General features: G+C 35.7%; 2 protein-coding genes across 2 annotated transcripts in view; one reads left to right on the top strand and one right to left on the bottom strand.

Annotated features, from left to right (window-relative positions):
* The window catches only part of LOC143252288 (uncharacterized), a 31,345-nt gene extending 18,143 nt beyond the window's left edge, over positions 1-13,202 (top strand). The window contains exons 2-4 of the mRNA XM_076504189.1: positions 3,432-3,544; positions 4,052-4,476; positions 6,173-13,202. Coding sequence (XP_076360304.1) covers positions 9,360-9,716 — 357 coding nt within the window. The 5' untranslated portion in view covers positions 3,432-3,544; positions 4,052-4,476; positions 6,173-9,359 and the 3' untranslated portion in view covers positions 9,717-13,202. The remainder of the gene's footprint in view (positions 1-3,431; positions 3,545-4,051; positions 4,477-6,172) is intronic.
* Positions 13,203-19,092: 5,890 nt separating this feature from the next.
* LOC143252287 (dehydrogenase/reductase SDR family member 7-like) lies at positions 19,093-21,207 on the bottom strand. The gene is made up of 2 exons (XM_076504188.1): positions 21,019-21,207; positions 19,093-19,277 (listed from the first exon to the last, which is right to left on the bottom strand). Exons 1-2 carry the CDS (start codon positions 21,149-21,151, stop codon positions 19,123-19,125), a joined length of 288 nt encoding a protein of 95 aa, XP_076360303.1. The 5' UTR covers positions 21,152-21,207; the 3' UTR covers positions 19,093-19,122.
* Between the last annotated feature and the right edge of the window lie 1,695 nt (positions 21,208-22,902).

Genomic DNA, 22,902 nt, shown 5'->3' with positions numbered 1-22,902 from the left:
CAGGTTATTACGGGAGAAACGGAGCTCGAGCACTCAACGATGTATTTCTAACGGCCAGGAGGAGAAGAACATCATCCATTTTTTCGTTAATATATCAATATTAGTACTTCAGATGGATCGTCAGTAAAATATTTTTACGGGTACTTCACGTAGATCGTCATAAGAATATCATATTGGTACAATAGTGAGTGTTTAATATAACACCATGATTTATACCAAGAAAGAAGCACTGAATATAGAAAGTAAACCAAGGAAATCTTTGGGATAAAAAGTGGCACCGTTTACCCGATTAAGGGCTTCTCAAAGCGTTAAAAAGTAGAATAAGTATAGATGGAGTACAGGCAAGTTACGATAGGTTAACAACTCTAATACAGGGGTTCCAAACTGGTTGGTCGCCTTGGCAGGGGAGTCGCGTAGCCTTATTAGAAGAAGCTTGGGATAACATTAATTTTATTTCATTAATTACATTTTCATGCTCTTACATTTTTTTACACGGTGCAAAGCAAAACGTGTACTACGTTAGTTCAATGTCATTAGGTGATATTATGGGTGTATGTATGCGTGCCTGTGAGTGAATGTGCGTGTATGAATGTGTATGTGTCTGCAACTGTATGTATATGTGTACTAGTGAGTAGCGAGTATGTGAGTGCGCGCGCATGTACGTATGCTTGTGTGTATGTTTAGCTGTGATTGTGTTTGTGCTCGCTGTCGACACGTGAGTCACATGTCCGTTGCTGATTGGTGGATGACGAATCGCGCGACTGGCCACGCTCCCTTCCCTCCCAATACTTACCTCATCATTACTCTACCTGCACCCCCCACAAGTAGTCAGTGTAAGATGTACAGTTGCCAAAGCGTTCATTATTCAACATTTTTATTTTATTTTAACAAGTAGATAAGTAAGCAGTAGAGGTGAGTTGTGTCCATGGATAAACGGAGCAGGTACTCAGAATGCTACCTCAACATTGGCTTCACCACTGTGCTCGCCAACGACGGCATCGAGAAACCACAGTGTGTTTTGTGCCATGCTGTCCTGAGTGCAGAGTCAATGAAACCATCAAAACTCAAGCGTCATCTCGAGATGAAACATCCAGAACACGCAAAGAAGGGTTTGGATTTCTTCAAACGGCATGAACGGTGTCTTAAAAGCCAAAGAATCGATGGAAGTGGGTCGTTTCAGCATCAGAGTGCAGCCGTAGTGGAAGCTTCATATGAGATTGCATTCGAAATTGCTAAACAAAAAAAGCCTTAAACGATTGGAGAAACACTTCTTAAACCCTGCATGATGAAAGCAGTAAATCTTATTCTTGGAGAAGCCAGTGCAAAGAAGATGCAGCAAGTATCCCTGTCAAATAATACTATACAGAGGCGCATTTCTAAAATGTTTATGGATGTGAAGGAACAGGCTTTGACTGAAATCAAGGGTTCCCCTTTGTTCTCCTTTCAGCTCGACGAGTCAACAGATGTAAGTTCATGTTCTCAGTTGCTTGTCTTCGTGAGATACATTAATTCAGGTGACATCAAAGACGAATTCTTATTCTGCAGTGCACTTGAAACCACAACAAAAGCTGATGATGTCATGGAAAAAGTTTCAACTTTCTTTCAAGACGAAGATGTTCAACGGGAAAACGTGTGTGGGGTTTGTACGGATGGGGCACCGGCTATGCTGGGATCGAAATCAGGATTCCAGTCGAGAGTGAAGAAGCTAGCACTTCAAGCAAAGGGTCAGTAAGACTCTCCCTGCCTCTATGCAGGAAGTGCTTGAATCTGTAATCAAAATTGTATATTATGTGAAGACTGAAGCACTCAACACTCGCCTATTCAAAGAACTATGCAAAGACATGAATGCTGACCACGAAGTCCTTCTCTTCTACACAGCAATACGTTGGTTGTCTAAAGGAAACGTTATTAATCGTGTCTTTGAAATGAAAGATGAAATAAAGCTCTTCCTGGAGACTTAAGAAAGGAAAGTTCTTGTAGCTCACTTCGAAGATGAAGCATGGAATACAAGGGTTGCGTACCTAGCTGACATTTTTGACCAGCTCAACAAGCTCAATTTGAAGCTTCAAGGAAGGGAAACACATGTTCTCCTTTTTCAAGATAGTCTTCGGGCCTTTGTTTCCAAACTGCAGAACTGGCGTCGGAAAACCAATCTTGGAAACATCGCTATGTTTGAAAAACTTTGTGGAGTGACGGATGAGTCTCAGATCCAACTGGATCAGTTCCTCAAGGATGAGATTACCGAACATCTTCAGTCTCTAGAAAAGGAAGTCGAGCGTTATTTCTCTGAGCTATCACAGAAACAGGAGGCCCTGGTAAGGAACCCATTTTGTACTGAAATTGATGTTTCCAGCATTCCAGATGATATCCAAGATGAATTTCTGGATCTAAGGAACGACTCTTCAGCTCGTGATCTCTTCAAGGTGAACTCCATGACTCAGTTCTGGTGCGCTATGTATCAGTCATACTCCAAAGTCAGCATGCTAGCTTTACATGTCCTTGTTCCATTTGCTTCTACCTACTTGTGTGAGGCAGGATTTTCCACTCTTGTCAATATAAGAACAAAGAATAGGAACAGATTGGATGTTGGAGATGACATGAGACTGGCTCTAACAAACGCTCGGCCACGAATTTCAAAGCTTGCTGCTGAAATGCAACGTCAGGCATCTCACTAGCTGGGTTGGATAGCTGTTCAAACCTATGTTAATATTATTTTAAGAAATATATGTTCTTTTTGTGAATTCAGGTTGGACCAATGTGATTTAATTTGCTAATAAATAATTATAGAATTTTTAAATATATTTTTTAGATATTTTTTTTTCCGTCTCCTTCACAGAAAATAAAATAAAAATTAAGCTGCTGATAGTGAGCCCTAAGTAGGGGGTCACATGGATTTCAAACTTTTAGGTAAGGGGTCGCGAGTTCCAAAAGAGTTTGGGAACCCCTGCTCTAACAAGTAAAAGCGGAACTAAACAAGAAGAATTAAAATGGCAGAAACGGAAAAGAATATGGTAAAAAATAAATTGTATATTGAGCTCTGTCTGTGAAGCTTTGACCTATGGCATTGTTGTCAAAACGCCAGAAAAGAAAAATTAGAATAATTTTCGGAGGATTGGTTGAGGGTATAGAAAAATATTTTATTTTTTTATAAGAATGTTTACTCCTTGTTCACTGTCTGGTGTATAGAATATAAAAATATTCTTTAGGTTAAACAGTTCCATTGAGTCTTCACAGTGTACACTAACTTCTAGAGGAATATGTAACACGCTATGCTACTTTCATTTTAAACTTACATATATTTTGCAATAATTTCTTCATGAACATTTGCTAAAGTTTCCAATAAAAAGTACAATTGTTAATAATTAGTTATAATTATGAGTGGCAGATAAACCAAAAAAGAACTATATGATCTCTCTATATCATGTTGTCAGTTCATCAGTGCTACTGTCAGCGGAGTTTTCGGTCTTTATCCCAAGAATATGTGACGAGTTTGGGTCTGCTCAGCAGATTACTAAGCACCGAAGGAGAACTGTGACAACCAAAGGTTCGAATATCTGGCTTATCTTATTTAACGAATTTGGTTATTACTGTTTAAGGAATTTAATATCATATATTACATTCATTAATAATCTTGAAAAGGAAAATAAATATCAAAATAATCAAATTTAAAGCCGTAAATTATATAAAGATTGTCACGGAGACGCACAAAATCGTTATATTAAACATTAAAACTAATTACGTACGACAGTATATGACTATTTGAAGAGATATTTAGCGAGTACAGAATACCAATAATGAGTCTAAACTTATATCACTATTTTGAGAAGCTCTGGTGGTAACTCTTGTATGCGACAACAAATTACGAGAAATCTTATAACATTTTTTAATTTACAAAATCAGCTCCGATAAAGTTAATGAAATTAGATTTTTCGAAAAAGTCGAAAAGAGTCTTGTTTAACTCTAGTGGTGGTGAGTGAATGAAGTTTTACTGTTGATATTCTGGCCTCGTTTTCCATATCTAATTCGCATCATATATCTTATGGATATTTAGGTGACGTTAAACAAGATGTAGGAAAATCCAGCCGTAGCTATCAATCACTGCCAGCCGGTGTCTATTTTACAACTCTGAAAATTGTGACAAATCTCTTGATTAAAACACTAAATCTGTCCAGGCTCAGCATGTCAACTATGCAGCAGCCCTGAAAACCCAGAACTCAACTTTTAACAAGACCGGAGCTCAACAACTTTCGGAGCCTACTCCCAAAAAACACAGGGGTTTTGGTAGTGCTTTCCATGAATGGCTCGCTATTTTTGTTGTTGATATTGCTTTTATGGTGATATAAACAAATCCGAGTCCCTCCACCAACTATATTTCTGGATATACCACTCTACCAAGTTCTTCTTAGACATCAGCAACCCAAATCCGAGTGTCATGGTACCACTAGATTCAAGCAAGAAAGGTCAGTACCCCTCCAGGTGAGTGATATGGTTTCATTCTTACACATAAATATTCAAGGTGGCTTTTACTTTAAGAAATATGAGCTTTTAGACCTCTGCAACACCCTAAACTCTGACATAATCTCAATTAGTGAAACTTTACTAAATATCAATCATTCTTTTACCCTCCCTGGTTATAAAATTTTCTGTCTCCCATTCTGCTCCCACTAGAAACATTGCCTTTCTTTTCAAACCTAAGTTAAATATTAAAATTCTGAAGCCTCCCACTCAGCCTCATAATGAAACTATTTTAGCTGAACTAACTCATAATAACTTCCCCATCATCATATTCTTAATTTACGTCAGCCCATCGCAGTTCCCCAACTCCACTTTTTTACACTACCCCCATTTTCTCCACAAACACTCCATAATCCTTGGTGACTTAAATTCTGAGCACAAAGAATTCTTCTGTTGTACCAACAATCGTAACGGACATATTATTCGTAACATTTTACGTTCGAAGAATCTAACAGGTGTCAATAACGATCATGCAACACACACACACGTTAACGGCTCCCAAGATATTCTTGATCTAGTCATGGTCACCCCTAACCTTCTTCCTCATACTTCTGATTTTCAAGTCAACAATCATATTGGAGGTGATCACCTTCCTGTTTCCTTCCATCTTTTTAATAACTCTACCTGCTTTTCTCTTCCCACATCCCCTACCCTTAACTTTTCAATTCCAACTGGGATGCTTTCAAATCTATTCTATCTAACACTCCCTTCTATGTTTCTCCCTTAATCTCTGGCCTCCAAGTCCTTGATAATCTTGTTTATAAATTTACTAAATCTATTACCGATGCCCTCCATTCTGTCACTCCTGCTCAGGTCCGCACCCTGCCGTTACACCACTGGGTCTTAAACTCCTCAAATCCATCGCCACGTTACTGAAAGACGTCGTCTATGTACACTTTTTGTCTCTACACGTAATTACCATCTCAAAACATTAATCAATCAAACAAACAATACCATTAAACAACTAATAACACAACAACAAATAACTAGATGGCTAGATGGGAAAACTTCTGCACCTCAATAGACAAGTTCTGCAACCACCCTAAAGAATTCTGGAATAAATTTAAATTGGTTTGTAAGTCATCACAAAATCTTAACACTCACAACTTGGTACATAACAACCAAATGGCTTCTACTGACAAGAATAAATGCACAATTTTTGCTAAAGTTCTCAAGAATTTCTTCACAACGTCTAACCTCCCCACTTTTGACAACACTCACTTCCTTAACATAAATAATTTCATATCCCAACATCGCAAAATATTAACTCCCAGCTTCAGTTTAGACCTTCTCATCCATAACGCTTATATCACCAAACCATTCAAACCACCAAACTCGAAATGTCCATCAAACGACTTAAAAGCAATAGTGCCCCCGGAATAGATGGCATAAATAACTGCGCCATGAAACATTAATCCCTGACCTTTCTAAATCATCTACTTTCTATATACAGTTATTCCTTTTTGCATGGCTACAACCCTAATTACTGGAAAACAACCATTATCACTGTCATCCCCAAGTCCTTATCTAACCTGCCTGATTCCTTAAACAACAGACGTATTAGCCTCATCGATACCTTAAACAAACTATTAGAGAAAATCATCACAAATAGACTTAGTTTTTTGCTTAAACTAATAACATCTTATCTAATATCCAGAACACCTCCTGACGAAAACGTCAAGCTGTTGACCACCTTGTTAGACTTACTGAATCCCTATTCCAAGCCTTGAACCACAACCAGGTTGCCGTGAGTGTATTCCTCGATGTCAGACGGGCTTTCGATTCTGTATGGCATAATGTTCTCCTTTATAAACTGTTCTCCATAAACATTCTGAATACCTTTATCTGTTGGATAGCTAGCTTTTTAAATAACTCCTTCACCAGAGTTAAAGTTGATAAAGAACTCTCTCACTCGTTCCCTTTACTAGCTAGAGTTTCCAAGCCTCTGTACTTAGCCACTTGTTATACATTCTCATTGTAAATGACATTCCTTTCCCTGCCAATACTCATACTCATGTTTCCCAATACGTTGTAGTGGCTGTAGATGCTCATCCTAAAACTTGCTTCCACTAATGTTCGAAATGCATTAGATACTCATTGTAGTACCAGAGTTTGCGAGCCATCTCTAAAAGCTATGGAAAAGAATGAGGAGGTTATTAACCAGTTTTTGATCTGGTTCAAGTAGAGCAGGCAGATCTTTGACAAGGCAGAGAAACTTTTTGACTGTGTGTGTTGTCCCGAAATAATTCATGTCACAATGGAACAGCTGAATAGTAGTTTGGATTGTCTTGACAGACTGTACTCTGAGGTTCATGATCATACAGAGAACGAGGTACCACCTGATATTATGCTTCTGTCAGACAGAGCAAAGAGTGATATCCAGACCATACTTCATATGGGACAACAAATGACTGAACATTGGAAGGTTTCAGCTGAGTCATCAAGTCAACAAGGTCAAGCTCGATGACTGCCTCGAGGAGAGCACTTCCCGCTGCTCAAGCCGCAGCTGTACTGGCAGAAAAGGAAACAAGAAGGAAAGAACATGAGCTGGGGTATCTATAGGCAGAGGTGTCTGCACACAAAGCAGAGCAAGAGGCTCAAGGGGAACTTCAGTGACAACGACATGAACTAGAAGAACAATGAATAATTAGTGAACTCTTGGAAAACAAGCAGAGTTGCAAGCTCTTGATGATGAAGCATCCGACATAGATGGCACTGAACATGACTTGCAGTTGCCAAGAGCTACTCCTCATCAGAAAAAACTATCCCTGATATACAGTCACTTGTAAAGATGTTCATAGATTTGGTGAACATCAGTCGTCTCGCTGCACCTGAGCCTTCTGTATTTGAAGGGAATACCCTGAAATATCCAGGGTGGAAGGCTTTCTTTGCAGCACTTATAGACTCAAGGTGAATTGCACTCATTGATCGAATCCACTATTTGAAGAAGTATCTTGGTGGAGAGGCCAAGGATGCAATAGTGGGGACCTTTTCTTTTGATTCAGGATCTGCCTACTGGAGTGCCAGAAAAATCCTGAATGATCGTTATTGGAATCCATTCATGGTAGCAGAAGCATTCAAGGACAAGCTGCAAGAATGACCGAGAGTGGGGAGCAGAGATAGCCAAGCATTGAGGAAACTGATTTTTCTGCAACAGTGTCGAGTAACAATGGGCCATGTTGAGGGTTTGAAAATCTTCAATGACTGCTGAGAGAATTGAAAGATCCTTGCAAAAATGCCAGAATGGCTAGTGCAGTGTTGGGGCAGAATAGTTTCTGAACACCAAGATAATCCATCCTTCAAGTTCTTTGTGTCTTTCCTCAGTAAGGAAGCTGATATTGCTTGCAACCCAATCACATCTTTTGTCCTACCTTGCCAGTCTGAAGCCAAAGAGGGATATTCCAACAAAGCCAAAGCAGAGCAAGGGTGCTAATGTGCTTGTTACAGACATGACAAAGGTTTCAAAGACGGAATGCATCATCTGCCAGAGGAACAATCCCACCCTACACGACTGTCAGTTCTTCATTAATAAAACTACTTCTAAGCGAAGAGATTATCAGCAGAAGAATGGGCTTTACTTCGGCTGCCTCACTCATGGGCATTTTTCCAAGAATGTAACCAACAAGAGTCATTGCTCCAAATGCAAGGGACGGCATCCAACCTGCTTGCATGGCGATTACAAACGTCTGAATGGTCAGACAGAACGTTTAAATGAAACCACCCCAATAAATATGACTGCAATGGAAGGCTCTGTAACACTGCAGGCGACAAACGGTAATGGTAAGGGAATGACCTCTATAATTGTGCCAGTCTATCTGTCAATGAAGGAGGACCCTGATACAGAGGTCATGGTGTATGCATTGCTGGACATATAAAGCGACACAACTTTTATCTTGGAAGACACAGCTGATAAACTTCTGAGCCAGAACTTGCCAGATTCAAGCTGTCCACTTTGACATCTACCTCCACAATTAACTGTTTAAAGTTCAAAGGACTGCAAGTTCGAGGAATAGGTTCAGGTACAATAATCTGTCTGCTGACAACCTATTCAAGAGACTTCATCCTTTCAACAGAGACCACATCCCAACCTCAACCACTGCAAATAGATGGAAGCACCTCAGGAAACTGGAGAACAAGATAATCCCTCTTCAAAAGTGCGAAGTTGGACTTCTTGTGGGTTTCAATTGTCCTGAGGCTATTGCTCCACGTGATTTTATAGTTGGTCATGACAGAGAGCCATTTGCTCAGAAAATGGATCTGGGATGGAGCATATCCAGAAGAACCAGCACTGTTTGAATAGACGCTATTTAACAAACGTCATCCTGATGAAGTTCAGTTCATTTGCAACATGAGTGCAGAAGAGGAGGAGATTCTGCCTCAAGTAATTGAACTATTGGAATCAGACTTCTCCAAGAACAAAATCAAGCAGGATGATCACTCCATGTCTCAGGAAGGTATCAAGTTCATGACAGTGATGAAGAGAAATACATACAAAGACAAGGAAGGTTTATACACCATGGATAGCCATACCGATCTAACAACAAACAATTGGCAGAAAAGAAACTAGAACAAATTAGGCTGAAGAATTCACAGTATTAAGAAGACTACAAGTCTTTCATGTCCGAAATAATAGTGAGAGGAGGCAGAAGGTACATTCCACACCATGGCTTTTATCATTCTCAAAAGCCAGGAAAAATCAGAGTTGTCTTCAATTGTAGCATTTGTTATCAAGAAGGCTGCCTGAATGACGAACTTCTTCAAGGCCCAGACTTGATGAATTTCTTGATCAGTGTTCTATGTAGGTTTTGAGATGAACCTGTGGCTTTTATGGGGACATTGACAAGATGTTTTACCAGTTTCATGTGTATCCTGAACACAGAGACTATTTGAGATTTCTCTGGTGGAGAAATGGTGATCTTTCGACAACCCCTTGCATTTTCAAAATGAAAGTGCACTTGTTCAGTGCTACATCCTCACCAGCTTGTGCAAATTTTTGTTTGAAGAGAATTACAGCAGATGAACGTGGGAGATTCTCTGAAGAAGTCTGTGACTTCCTTAAGCAAGATTTCTATGTGGATGATGGCTTGGCGAGTTGTAGCTCATCTCAAGAAGCCATCCAGCTGATAAGAGGTGCCCAAGCCTCATGTTATGCAGGAAATCTTCGACTTCACAAGTTCGTTTCCAAAGCCTTGAGGTTATGATGGCAGTCCCTGAGTCGGAAAGAGCTAAAGAACTGAAGAACTTAGATCTACTTTGACGAGCTTTCCATTGAACTAGTTTTCAACACTCAGTGGTGTATCGAATCAGATGAATTCAATTTCTGCCTCTGCCTACCAGTATGACAATTAATTCATAGGTGTGTCCTTTCAATTGTTGCAACAGTGTATGATCCACTAGGAAGTATTGAAGCAGAAGGATCTAGTGGAGTTAAGGAAGTTACTTTTTGTGAAACGAGTATATATTTAAACCTTTTATTTTTATTTCAGTCTCTTCTTGTAATATATAATGGGCATAGTTATATTTGATGAATGAACTTTATATGAAGTAATATCGTATAAACGTTTTCAGTAAACTATCAAAAAGAGGCAGCAAATCCATTGCCTAAGCAATATTTGTTTATATGACTCTTCTGGTAAAATGAAATTTATTTGTTATCCTAATAGAAATATTGTATTTCCTTATTTAGTAAAGTACAGTTTAAACAATTTATTAACCATTTCATAGAAAATTTGATATACAGCAACAAATTAAGATGTAGTAAGTTTATTTAATACATTTAATAAACACATTAGATTTTATTTAGGAATTCAGACTGGTATGTATCTTTAATAGAGGTAGAAGTGAAGATGTGAAATATGATTTAGATTGGTGGAAAAATGTGACAGCTTCCTAAATAACGCAGAGGTGTAGATAAAGTGAAGGGTAAACTGTTGGAAATAGCAGCAGGATTTCATGATGAACTTAACATTTGTGTGTAAGGTATAACAACTTTCAAAAAGATAGAAACTGTAGAAATAACTCTGTTGAGTAATAGATTTCAGTATTTTGCTTATACAGACAAGGAACTAGGGAAAGAACAGACAGAGATGGGAATGAAAACGTAAGTTGTATCGGATATATGACGCTGTTCAGTGTTGGAGTTATTATTTCGTTTATTTAGTATTTTAATGTTTAATGGTTATTATCTTTTCATCAGAAGAGTGTTAAAAATAATTATTCTAAATGAGTTATGGTAAGTTTCATTATGTAACACTGTACAAGTTGAACATTGTGTAGGTAATTTAATTGTTGTACTATCCTTTTGTAATATTGTTAACATGATTTCACTTGAAGTTTCTAGGTTTTCGCTTGTATGTGTAATATTGTTACTAGAGGGGTGGGATTTTCCGTTGTGTATTTCCAAAAGTTGAGAAAAATGAGAAGAAAAATGTATGTATAGACTGGATGATCATGATTTTAGCCATATAAAGTATATAGTAGCGACTGTTAGTGTAGTATTTACAGTTTGTATTGTAATAACAGAGTTGAGAAAAATTTTTCATTTTCTCAACTAAGTACTAAAGTAACTGAACAAACTTTGTGGATTTTTGATGAAAAAGACAATTATTTAAAGCTACACATAGAACTGTGATAACATAGGTGAACTTAACATTGATTGTATTGTGAAGAATGGCTAAAAGAAGGAAAGGGGCAACTGGAAATACATACAGACAGAATTAGAGAACAAGTGAGATTGTAAAGCTCTTCAACAGAAAGATGAAGACCCAAAAATGAGAACAGGGTCAAGTCAATTGACCAAACCTGTCCAAATTTGGTAAACAAAAAGACAACATGAATGTTTTCTTGGAGAAGTTAGAAAGATTTCCCCAAAATCATAACTGGGAAAAAGGCAACTGTCTCAGTCCAATTTTTACAGGAAAAGACGAACAAGCATTTGCAGACATGATGACAGGGAATTTCACTAGAAATTCAGTGAAGTCAAATTTTCACTGGAAAAACTGTATTTGTATTTGTGGCACATTTAGAAGGTTGACTGATGTTGCCAAGTGTGAAAATACTAATATGTGAAGAGTTCATGATCACGTGCTCCACTAATATGTCACTGTTTCTAAGTAAAAGAACACCAACAGATTTAGGTGAGATGATCAATCTGGCAGAACAGTATATGGAATCCCAGGGAGGGAGTATTACTGGCAAGCTCAAGGATAACCAGTTCAAGTCAAAACAAGTGATGGATGAATATTACCAGGATTCCACAAAAAGTCACAGAAGTTAAACAGTAAAATAGGTGAAGGTATGTTATGCTTGTTATACAATGAGGCACTTTGTCAGTGAGTACACATCTATTGTCAACGAGCAACTTCAAAACTCTCAATATAAAAATGCTGAAGCTATCTACATTAATGGTGCTGCCAGAAGAAACAGAATCAAGACATGTCAGATTAACCAACAGAAGGAATTGCTACCATCATGATTAAACAATGCACAACTGATGGTCAGCTCAAGTCAGCAAATGGGTCAATGGTACCAGTAGTTATTGGAGTGTGTGAAAAACATTAAGAGGTGCCAACAAATCAAAACATGCCTGTAAGTGAATGCTATGCCAAGGACAAGAAAGTAAAGGTTCTATGAGATACTGGGTGCAGTAATGAGAATCACTCTTGTTTCAAATGATGGGCAAGGTATGTGCTGATTGATGGGATGGTGAGAAAGCTACCCATAGCTAGAAAACAGGTGGACACTCAGTGAGAAACCTTGGAGTCATGTGTATGAAGGCACCAATTTATGATTTGATGATTGGAAACATACCAGATAGTAGAAGGTTGGATAAACTAGACAGAAAAGAAGCTAATGAGGTACCTGTAGTAACCACAATAGCTCAAGAAAAGTTAGAACAAGAAGAGCAAGTTCGTTATAAGAGCCCCTTTAAGTTTTGAAAGTGACATCCAAAATGCATGTCCATGGGAACTGAAAGAAGCACTGAGAAAAACTCTTTGCTTCAGAAAATTTGGGACAGTGCCTGAGAGAAAGTTGATCGCAAGAAAAAGGGGAAGAAACCTAAAGAATTGAGGACTGGACAGTACTGCATTTGACCTACAAAGCAGTTCTACAGTGAAAGTTAAACACAAAGGTAGTCAAGAGCTCTTGTGTGACACGAAGTCCCAAGGATCAACATTTCAGGATCAGATAGAATGTTTTAGTTCTGCTACCCATTGCCAACAACAAAGTGTCATTGCATTGGAAAAGACCCTTTTCATTGCAGGAATATAACAATATAGTATACTATAAAGCAAAGGTAGATGGGAAAACCACGATCTATGATAACAATCTATTGTAGAGATACTCTGAAAGGGGAGGAGACCTAATTGGTGCAGCTACTGAGGTACAGATGGGCATGGAGAGTGTGGTTGCCATAGGTTCAGAGCCAGGAGACAGTGACTTCAATTTAGAATATAAAAATCCACTACCCCTAAGACCATATAAGAAGACTTTTAGTATGAACTGAAAACAATCTTTGTGTATAATAAAAAATATTATAAATATTTTTCTTGAAGACGATTCTCATGTTGGATGTACAAGACTGTAAAGTCTCAAAGTTATTTTTTAGTTTATTTAATGATTATTTAGTTTTATAACAAGTGTTAAAAGTTATTTTAAAAGCAATAAATATGACAAGTTGAGCTATGTATTTCTATGTACAATTCATTTGTTGTGTTTGTAGTTTAATTGTAATAGTAATTGAATGGTTTGTTTAAAGTTAAGCACGAAGCTACACTATGGGCTATCTGTGCTTTTCTCACAATGAGTATTGAAACCCAGTTTTTAATATTATAAGTCTGCAGACATACTATTGTGCCACTGAGGGGGGTGGGAGAGCCTAGTTTAAAATGACAGGAGATATCTTAGGGTAGTATAATGGGTTGCCCTGGCTAGTCCTAAGTTCAGGTTTTGTTTTCAAAAGATGATTTTCATCATTTTGCGATATAGCACTGTTGGTGATATCAATCAAATGTAGAAAACTTTTAAAAATAAATTATATTAGTATTCAAGATGGGCATATGTTTTCCTTACAGAAAAAAATGGTGGTTGTAAGCCCAAATCAGGTGGGCTTACAAAAAATATAATGTGTAAAATTGTCAAAATTTACTGCCACAGTGGAAGATTAGAGATGATCAAGAGAACTGGTTGCATTGGAAATAAAAAATATATTAAAGAAGTTGGATGAAAATTGAAAATTTAATAGTACAATTTGTTTTAATATATTACAGGCATGCAATATGTTTTTAATGTACACAATAGGTCAATTAAAATCACACATAGAAAGTTCTGTATACTGTAGAATTTTCTATAAACAATTTTTAAATAAGATAAATCAACATACGACAATCATTCTCTGAATTTCTGATGAATTTGAAGTCCAACAGCTCTAAATGCAGTTGATGTCCCTGCATAAAGAATACACATATTCTGTAACATACAAGTAAATAATATAATAACACACTCTTTATGATTCCTCCCATTTTAGTGCTTTTAAAAATTAATGGCAGTATAATCAAATATTTGAATTTTCTAAAAAATGTATTTAATGATTGTGATGCATTATTTTTATATTTCAAGGTGTAAATGTTTCTACCAATAAACAACTGTAAAAAAATATTCTTGACCAGTGGATGTAGTACATCAAGGCATTCCTTTTTTTTTCAGTTTTCATACTTTTGACTCTCATTAATGTTATTGATACTAAAATATTACTTCAGAATACCACCACAGGGCCACATGATTTAATGATTGCAAATTTAATGCTGGTATTGGTTAAAAAAAAACCCGATTAGAACGATGAATGCAATTTTACCCTGAATGTGATTTATATGGATTTCTGAGACTCATTAAAAAATGAAAAGCTTTTGGTACTTTATGTAACCCCTTATGAACATGTTTTGCAACTCCTTTTGCTGCTGTACTCTACAGTTTGGGAAACAGCATAGTTCAGTAACATTACAAATTGTCCTCATTCTTGAAAAAAACTTTTCTTTAGTTTACTGCTCTTAAATCTTCTAATTCTATGACTGCTCAGATTAAAGAGGCCTCAATGTTATCTTTTTGATAAATAATAATAATTGGATTGCATTTTTTACTTCAGCTGCATCTTATAATACAAATTAATTAGATATCTACTTTTCCTGTAGCATCTTGTTTATTCTCTATTTGTAACTTCGTATACTCTAATGTCACAACTGTTAATTAATGTTGTGTACTATTTTACTTATACTGTGCATCCACATTCTCTCTTATTTGACATAGTGTACAGAACTAGATTTTGACATAGCATACAACATACCATATTCATACTTTCAATTGACATTTGTGTCAAGTTCTAGATTTTTTCAACTTGTGAGATTTTGAAAGATAACCTCCTGGCCTGCTTTTGTCTATCTGGGCAAGTTCTCCTGTTTCTGTTTTTTTGTAAAGATTATGGTTTTTGGAAATTATAATCTCTGTACACAGAATATGCATTTTTATAAGGAACCATTCAAAATGCACACACTGAGTGTTTGAAAACACATGTATTAAGTGGTGACGATTCACAAAATTAAAATACCTCTCGTAATTTTATTGTAGCGTAAATATTATACAGTTGCTATAAATGTGGTATTTTCCTGAGAATTATTTTCTCACAAAGCAGTCAGTTAGACTCACTAATTAGAGGCTCTTACAAAATAGTCTATGGTGTGTGACTGTGCATCTTTCAGATCACCAACTGGGTATGACTGAAAGAAAGTCTCAAAGTTGAAAGGTGTAAAAGTACAAAGTCTATTCACAAAAGCACAATTTCAATATGAAACACCAAAAGCAAGAGTGTTTGTTATGTGTTATACTTGCAAGAAAGAGGAAATAAAACAAAGTGATCTCTCCCTCACCAGTCTAGTGATTGGTCCCCATTTGTATGGTAAACTACAAAGCTGAATAATTTTAAACCAAGTTAAAATATATAAAATTATAAAGAAGTTACAAATGTTACCATAGATCTAAAAACCTGTACACAATCTCTTCGAAACCTCAAGTGTAAGATCTCTGCAATATATATAAATTCTTTAGTGATATAAAATTTCAACATGAATCTGACTAACTGTGGAAAATACTAAAAAATACAACAACAACTTAAGCCAGGTTTGCACAGGGAATGCTATTCTACAAGTGGCCGTTATCCATTTGTGCTGGCATGGTCGAAATTCTTGGCCATTATCTAATTAAATGACAGATGAGACTACTTTTTAGTTGCAGGTATTGTTACCCATCTTTCTTGCAAGAAACTTGGCTAATTACCATTTAGTACACAATGTCATGTATTATTACTGAAACAAGCAAAATTAAAATGTGTTTAACCAGGTAACTTTCCTCATCCCAAATAAACTGAAATTAAAATATATTAAATATTTGCATATCAAAAAAGTGTAAAAGTGTGTATAAAACACATTCTCCTGCCCTGTACCATTTAAGTATGCAGTCATAAGTTATTATATTTTGTTGATGTGAAGCTCTCATTTTATAAACACAGTAATAATTTCATTTTCATTAAGTGTTCTTTGATCCAAGCAGGGCCTAGAGGTAATGTATCAAGACTGAATTTAAAAGTTAATGGTTAAATACTGTTGCTGTGAAAATGCACTCCACACTTTGCAACTGTGAGTGTATTATAATAGTGACAGTTGAATCTCACTGTTTCATCAGAATAACCCAAAGATTGTGATAGGTGCTCTTGAACATAAGGTTAAAACTGTTGGTGGCTATGCAACGTACTATTAAAATAAACTTGAGGGACAAGTAATACATGGCATGTGAGGCCAAGGACTCAAATGGATGTTGATAAATGTAATGTAATGCCACCTTTACTTACAAGTTAGGTAACTGCAATGGCCATTTGGGAGAAAAAACTCAAAACAACACAGGTAGTCCAGAGAGTACTAGGGACTCAAAGAATATTTTGTCTCTATGATTGAAAAGTGTTAAATAAGGCTGCCTTATGCAGTGAAACATTGGAAGATGTAAAATTCTTGACACAAATCCAGACTAAAAATGAGTTATGATTGGTGCTTCTGATTAAAGCAGATTCAACCTCCTCTCAATACACAAATGGTGACATGTGTGCCATTTCCATTGATACATGTCCATTGCAGGACTAAGCAAAGGCTGACCCAGATATATGGTAATCTTAGAAATTAAACACTGATAATGTTCAAAAGTGTACATAATCTACATGCCTGAAGCTTGAGCTTATGCATAGTTTGGTGTACAATGTCAGATGATGGTTGCCTTCAGAGAGATGATCAAAGAGGAAGCAGAAGACGGGGGTACTCATGAAAGTACTGCATAAACAGAAACCAGGGCTTAGCTGCAAATCTGGTGCTATCAAAAGTACCTAACTATTGATTGGAATGAATCATAGCTAAGACCATGGGTAACATACAAATTGAAGGGAAGGCCTAGAGTTGTAATCTCATTCCATCATGATAGAAAGCATCTTCTGCAAAAACTGAAGGATGAGGTACTAGAGACCAAATCTCAATGTCAAACGCAATTAAGCCTTAGCCAGTTTTAGTTTATATATACAAAGACATAAAAGGCGTTTAAACTTGAAAAATTATTTACTACAATGCTTAAAGACAAATTGCTCGAAAATGTAACCGCCTTACATAAATCTCAATCTTTGAAAATTTAATGTATGTATTGCACTTACATACCTTTTTGAAGTATCCAACAACTTTCTGAAAGAATTTCGAGTGTTTGGAAAAGTCCGTAATGTCAAAGGGCACTAGAAAGACGTCATTATCTTTTAACGAACCTCGGACTTAAAATGGAAAAATTAGTTTTGGTGCATGAAAATCCGGGCTTATCAATTACCTACATCATTGTTTTAAAAGTACTTATTTCACAGGGCTAGATCTTCGTGTCAAATAGTTGTCCGAAGGTGTTCTGTCTTTGGAAGCAAAATTCTAAAATTTAACTTTTCTCACAGTGCAAATACAGATTAAAAACAAAATATAAGGTAGTGAGTGGTCAACCACAAAGTATTAACCCCCTCTCCACAAAAACAAACAATCCATAAATTTATAGGAAAGGCAGTCAGACAGCTTTTAAATAGAATATTCAATAAATACCTCATTGGAAACAAACTGAATATCAATAAATCAGTGCCACACATTTTGCAATTTTCTAATTTATAGTTACGTAACAATTTGACCTTTCAATATCAAAACATTCAAATAATCTTAATATCAAAGTTTTTTAGTCCAAAATAAGCAATCATATCAGAAACAAAACAATTTTAAAATAAGAAAATATATTACATAAAAGTATCCAGACCCTCCGCTATCTTAATTCATAAATAGTACTATAACCGTCAATAAGTAAAAGTGTTGGCTCTGGTGCTATAACTTCAATAACTGGAAGTGTATGTTCCGGTGATATAACCGTCAATAACTAAAAGTGTTTGTTCTGGTTCTATAATTGTTAATAACTAAAAGTGTTGGTTCTGGTGCAATAACTGTTAATAATTAAAAGTGTTGGTTCTAGTGCTATAACTGTCAATAATTAAGAGTGTTGGTTCTGGTGCTATAACTTCAATAACTAGAAGTGTATGTTCCGGTCATATAACCGTCAATAACTAAAAGTGTTTGTTCTGGTTCTATAATTGTTAATAACTAAAAGTGTTGGTTCTGGTGCAATAACTGTTAATAATTAAAAGTGTTGGTTCTAGTGCTATAACTGTCAATAATTAAGAGTGTTGGTTCTGGTGCTATAACTGTCAGTAATTAAAAGTTTTGATTATGGTACTATAACCGTCACTAATTATTGATGCTGTTTTTTTCGCTACAACCATCAGTAACTCAAAATGTTGGTTCTCTTCTCTAACTGTCAGAATGGGAAATTCTGTTTCTGGTGTTACAATCTCCAACAATTTGAAATGCAGTTTATGGTGTTTTAACCTTTTGAAAATGACACTGTTGTTTCTAGTGCTATAACTGCTAGTAACTAGCAGTGCTGTTTTTTTTTTTGTTTTTTTTACTATAACAGTTAGTAGCTGACAATGCTGTTTCTAATTCTATAAACGTCAGTCACCAACAACACTGCTTCTGGTGCTGTAACTTGCTGTTTCCATGAATATTTATTGAACAGTTTTGTTGTTTATTGTTTTCGTATCTGATGATGGCGAGTTAACGTGCTCAAGTATTACATATTTATGTTTTAATTTTACTCTTTGTTGCTCTCTGTTTTAAGTAAAAGGAAACTGTTACTTCCCATAGCTTTGCCACATATTCTGTTAAAGTTACACCTATTTAACTTTCTCATCACAAATAATAATCCATAATATTTACAGTAAATTTTACTCCAATGATTCATTCCAGTTATATTATAGGCGTTTAGTTTATTAGTATGTATATGTATAGATAGTGTGTTTTCACGTGATCAGAAAATCGACAACTACTAAAGTTCTTTAATATCTGATGGATAAGAGATTGCTATAGATAAACAAAGATGTTATTTACGTCTTTTTAACACCAGTCTCAGTTTTAAGAATGCGATTTCTTTTTTTTTATTTTGATAATACTAACCTATACACTCTATCTTTGCGGCCTCCAACTTGTCTACATTTCTTCCAGACAAAGCTAGTCTATCTCCATATTTAGCCAGCTCGTAAGCTAATGCTTCTCCAATTCCACTAGAAGCCCCTGTGATCCATGCAACTTTACCACGTAACTCAGCTAATAAAAGCCATATACATCAATATATCTTCACTTTAACATTTATTAACATTAACTTTGAAGTTTTCCTTTTTGGATAATCAGCTGACGTGGATGACAAGAGCACTTTGGTAAAACTGACCATATTAAAACATATATATTAGTGGTTTGTGTCTCTCTGTATCGTTCAGAAACTGTTTGCAACAATTCATTAACGCAATTTTATGAATATATTTTGAAATTTTTTTCAGTGTGTTTCACATTTCTGAGTGGACAGAAACTGTGAAAGTTATCAATATTAAGCCTGTTTTCAATTGTAGAAAAACGATGGTCAGCGATAGTATTGAACATAGTGGTAAAAATTGGGACACTCAAGACATAACACTGAAGTACTTTGAACTTCTATCTGAACGAATAGGATAATGATGATCTCACAAACACGTGGAATGACCTATCTGCTGAAATCTTAGAGGTAGACAAAAACTTCCAATTAACTACAAAAACTGATGTCTGGTAATGTATCCATTATCATGGTGGTATAATACGTGTTCTCACAATAAGATGAAAACACATACATGATGATCGTTGTTGAGATAGGATTTCCCGATTGACCTTTTCATAAGTCAAGAGTAAAGATGTCGGCATTTATATGATAGGAAAAGCTCTTTGTTAGAATATTAGCAATACTTTATAAGTCAGAAAGTTACAGTAGCAATACTTTAAAAGTTAGAAACTTACTGTAGCAATACTTTGTAAGTTAGAAACTTACTGTAGCAATACTCTATAAGTTAGAATCTTACTGTAGCAATACTTTATAAGTCAGAAACTAACTGTAATAACAAAGTGGGTTTTCTGATAACATGTCTTAGCGTTGTCCTAAAACTTTTTAAAAGTAATGGTGAAAAATATGCTTGAAGTGACTTTAATCTACGATCCATTTTGTGTTTTGTATCTAACTTATTAGCTATGAACACAAATAACAAGTAGATCTTTCACAACGGAAAATGTTTTTATCATAATTTATGGTAAATAGTGAGTGGGTTTTGCGTTTCATGGACCAAGGCAACAAGGCTATCTGCGCCTGTTGTCAAGTGCTGTGTTTTGTGTAGTGTCTCTGACTGTGTAAAACTATATTCTTTTGTAAGGTATCTTCCATTAAGAAAAAAAAATTGAAATGGTTATTGTTATCAGCATGATTGTTTCGAATTAGAAAACATACTAGATACGTATAGCATAAACAATTTATAAATGAACCTATAAACCAATATACTATTTTTCCAGGCTATCTCACCATAATTCTCATTTTCACCATGTGCACAGTTACATTGTAAAATTAACTGCAGAATTCCAATGGCTTATTACGCTGTTACTTATTATTTATGTGTAGTGTGTCAACGTTAGGACCTTATCTTATTGACCCTTTAATTGTGAACAATTATGCACTAAAAATAATCACACAACTTTGAGGACTTCATTACATCGTCTTTTAAGCACAGTTTCAAATGTCAAACCCTTACCTGGCGAACTTCAGCTTCTGTGCTATTATATAGAAAAGAAATACTATAATCCCAACAACATTACTGCCCCATATGAAAACGTTATTAAAATCTTACCCGTATTCTCAAGACAGCTGGTATGGGTATTAAAACTTTAATTGAAGTAAAGTACGGAACAACATTCCGACCTTTTTAAATCTTCACCAACCGTTTTGAGAATACATTTTTACTTCAAGTGGCTTTTTCGTCATCATGAATAACATTACCTGGTGACCTTCCATATCTTTCAGCCCACAAGAGTGTTAGATCTCCATCTACATGAAAATAAAACCACCTGGACCACAAGACCACAAAGAGTAATATAATAAGACAGATTAACCACATCCACTCAGCATCCATTTTTCCGACAGACAACGAATACTGTGGTTAATTGTGTTTAAAATTCTCCCCTGCATAGTTCGGTAAAAATAGTTCTTATGACCCAAAACTACGTCAGTCACATGGTTGGATGTTGTGAACAGGGTAAAGGTTTACACTTGTATCATCATTTTGAGTTGCAACACTGGTGGTGTTAGTTAACTGTTACAGCTCCAAAGAGAAACGTGCATAAATAAAATAAACTTTCAATATCCTGTTCATTCAGTCCCATTATTTATGGTTTCACATACTTGATCCAGTTTTTCAAAAGTGACACCCCGTGTAGACGGTTAAGTATTATAAAACTCTACATATATTGATATGTACTGTGTAAATAGAATTTCTTTTAATTTTATGTTAATTACATTGATCTAAATGTATTTAATCTGTTGACATTTACACACGTAGTATTTCTTACACTGTCAGTGTCATAAGTTATATCATTAAACGAGAACACTGTTGATAACATTCAGTTAATACATATAATATTACCAGTCAAAGAACAAAGAAACTTTGATACCGTACAAGCTTCACCAAGGTTTTCCTTTCCAATATTTCCACTGTAATTGGTGTATTGACAAATTTGTCTTGTGAAACGTTTTATTTTCAAATAATATCATATAAGTGTGGTGAACTTGTCACACGTATTGCTGTGTTTCGGCACAGTCAAATGTTATGATTTACTATCCACTTTTAGATTTCTGTAATATTTTAAAGATTCCACCCATCAAACTGCCACGAAGGAAATTGCTACTCAAGTGATTGGCCCAACTAGATATTTTCCCGGTATTGAAGTTCCTAGCTTAATTGATTAGTTTAGAATTTGTGATAAATATTACGCTAATTTGTCTCCAAACAGAACTCTCTTTTTTTGAAATGTCATTTTTCATGCTTACTACATAAATCTACAATGGTCAAATTAAGAGGAATGTGTGAAAATAAACAACACACAAGAAACATTTTGCAGTCGATATGATGTTTATTAAGGGTCAAGGGACGTTCCAAGTTTTAGCTCGATATTTATTACCCAAATAAAAACTAGTAAAATATTTAAAACGGTCCCAGTTAGTCTGTTTCCTAATGTGAATTAAGCATGCACCTTTCGCATTATATACGGTTATTTTAAATGTTTTGCTTGGAAAATCGCCTCACAAAAAAAAAAAAACAAATCACATGAAGCAGTGATCCTTTCGTTTTTGCTGCGCTTTGTTACCTTAGCCTGTCGTTAGGTGGCTACAGAAATTGAGATACGAAAACTTGCACAGTGGCGAAAAAGAAAAAACCAAGAAGCACTTTTTCTTTTGAGTAGGTTCAAAACATCTTAGACACGTTTTTGTTTTAGTTATTATTTTTAAACATATAAGTTTTAAAAAGCTTTGCATGTCTTCCTTTTAAAACACAATACAATAAACGTCAGATTGTTTAAATCACAACGTGTTTTATCGTAATTTAAACTGTTTGTTTTGAATTTCACACAAAGCTACACCAGGGCTATCTGCACTAGCCGTCCCTAATTTAGCAGTGTATGACGAGAGGGAAGGCAGCTAGACATCACCACCCACCGCCAACTTCTGGGTGGGAATAGTTTCCCAGTATTGCCCAGTGCTAAGTCCTGGGCTGCTTCTTACCAATGGAATGTGAAATTGTCAATTATTATGACATACATATTACCCATTACTTAAAGAACGAGTTATTGTAACCAATAATTCACTTTACATATTTTAATTGTCCTG

Source organism: Tachypleus tridentatus, chromosome 6, assembly GCF_004210375.1.
Source record: "Tachypleus tridentatus isolate NWPU-2018 chromosome 6, ASM421037v1, whole genome shotgun sequence".
NCBI classification, from domain to species: domain Eukaryota; kingdom Metazoa; phylum Arthropoda; class Merostomata; order Xiphosura; family Limulidae; genus Tachypleus; species Tachypleus tridentatus.
Note: the sequence above shows the minus strand (reverse complement) of the source record. Positions and strands in the feature narration are given on the sequence as shown.

Coding starts and splice junctions, on each gene's coding strand:
- LOC143252287 (XM_076504188.1), bottom strand. CDS start 21,151: ATGGATGCTGAGTGGATGTGGTTAATCTGTCTTATTATATTACTCTTT. Junction 19,278..21,018: donor AAGATATGGAAGGTCACCAG/GTAATGTTATTC, acceptor GGCTTTTATTAG/CTGAGTTACGTGGTAAAGTT.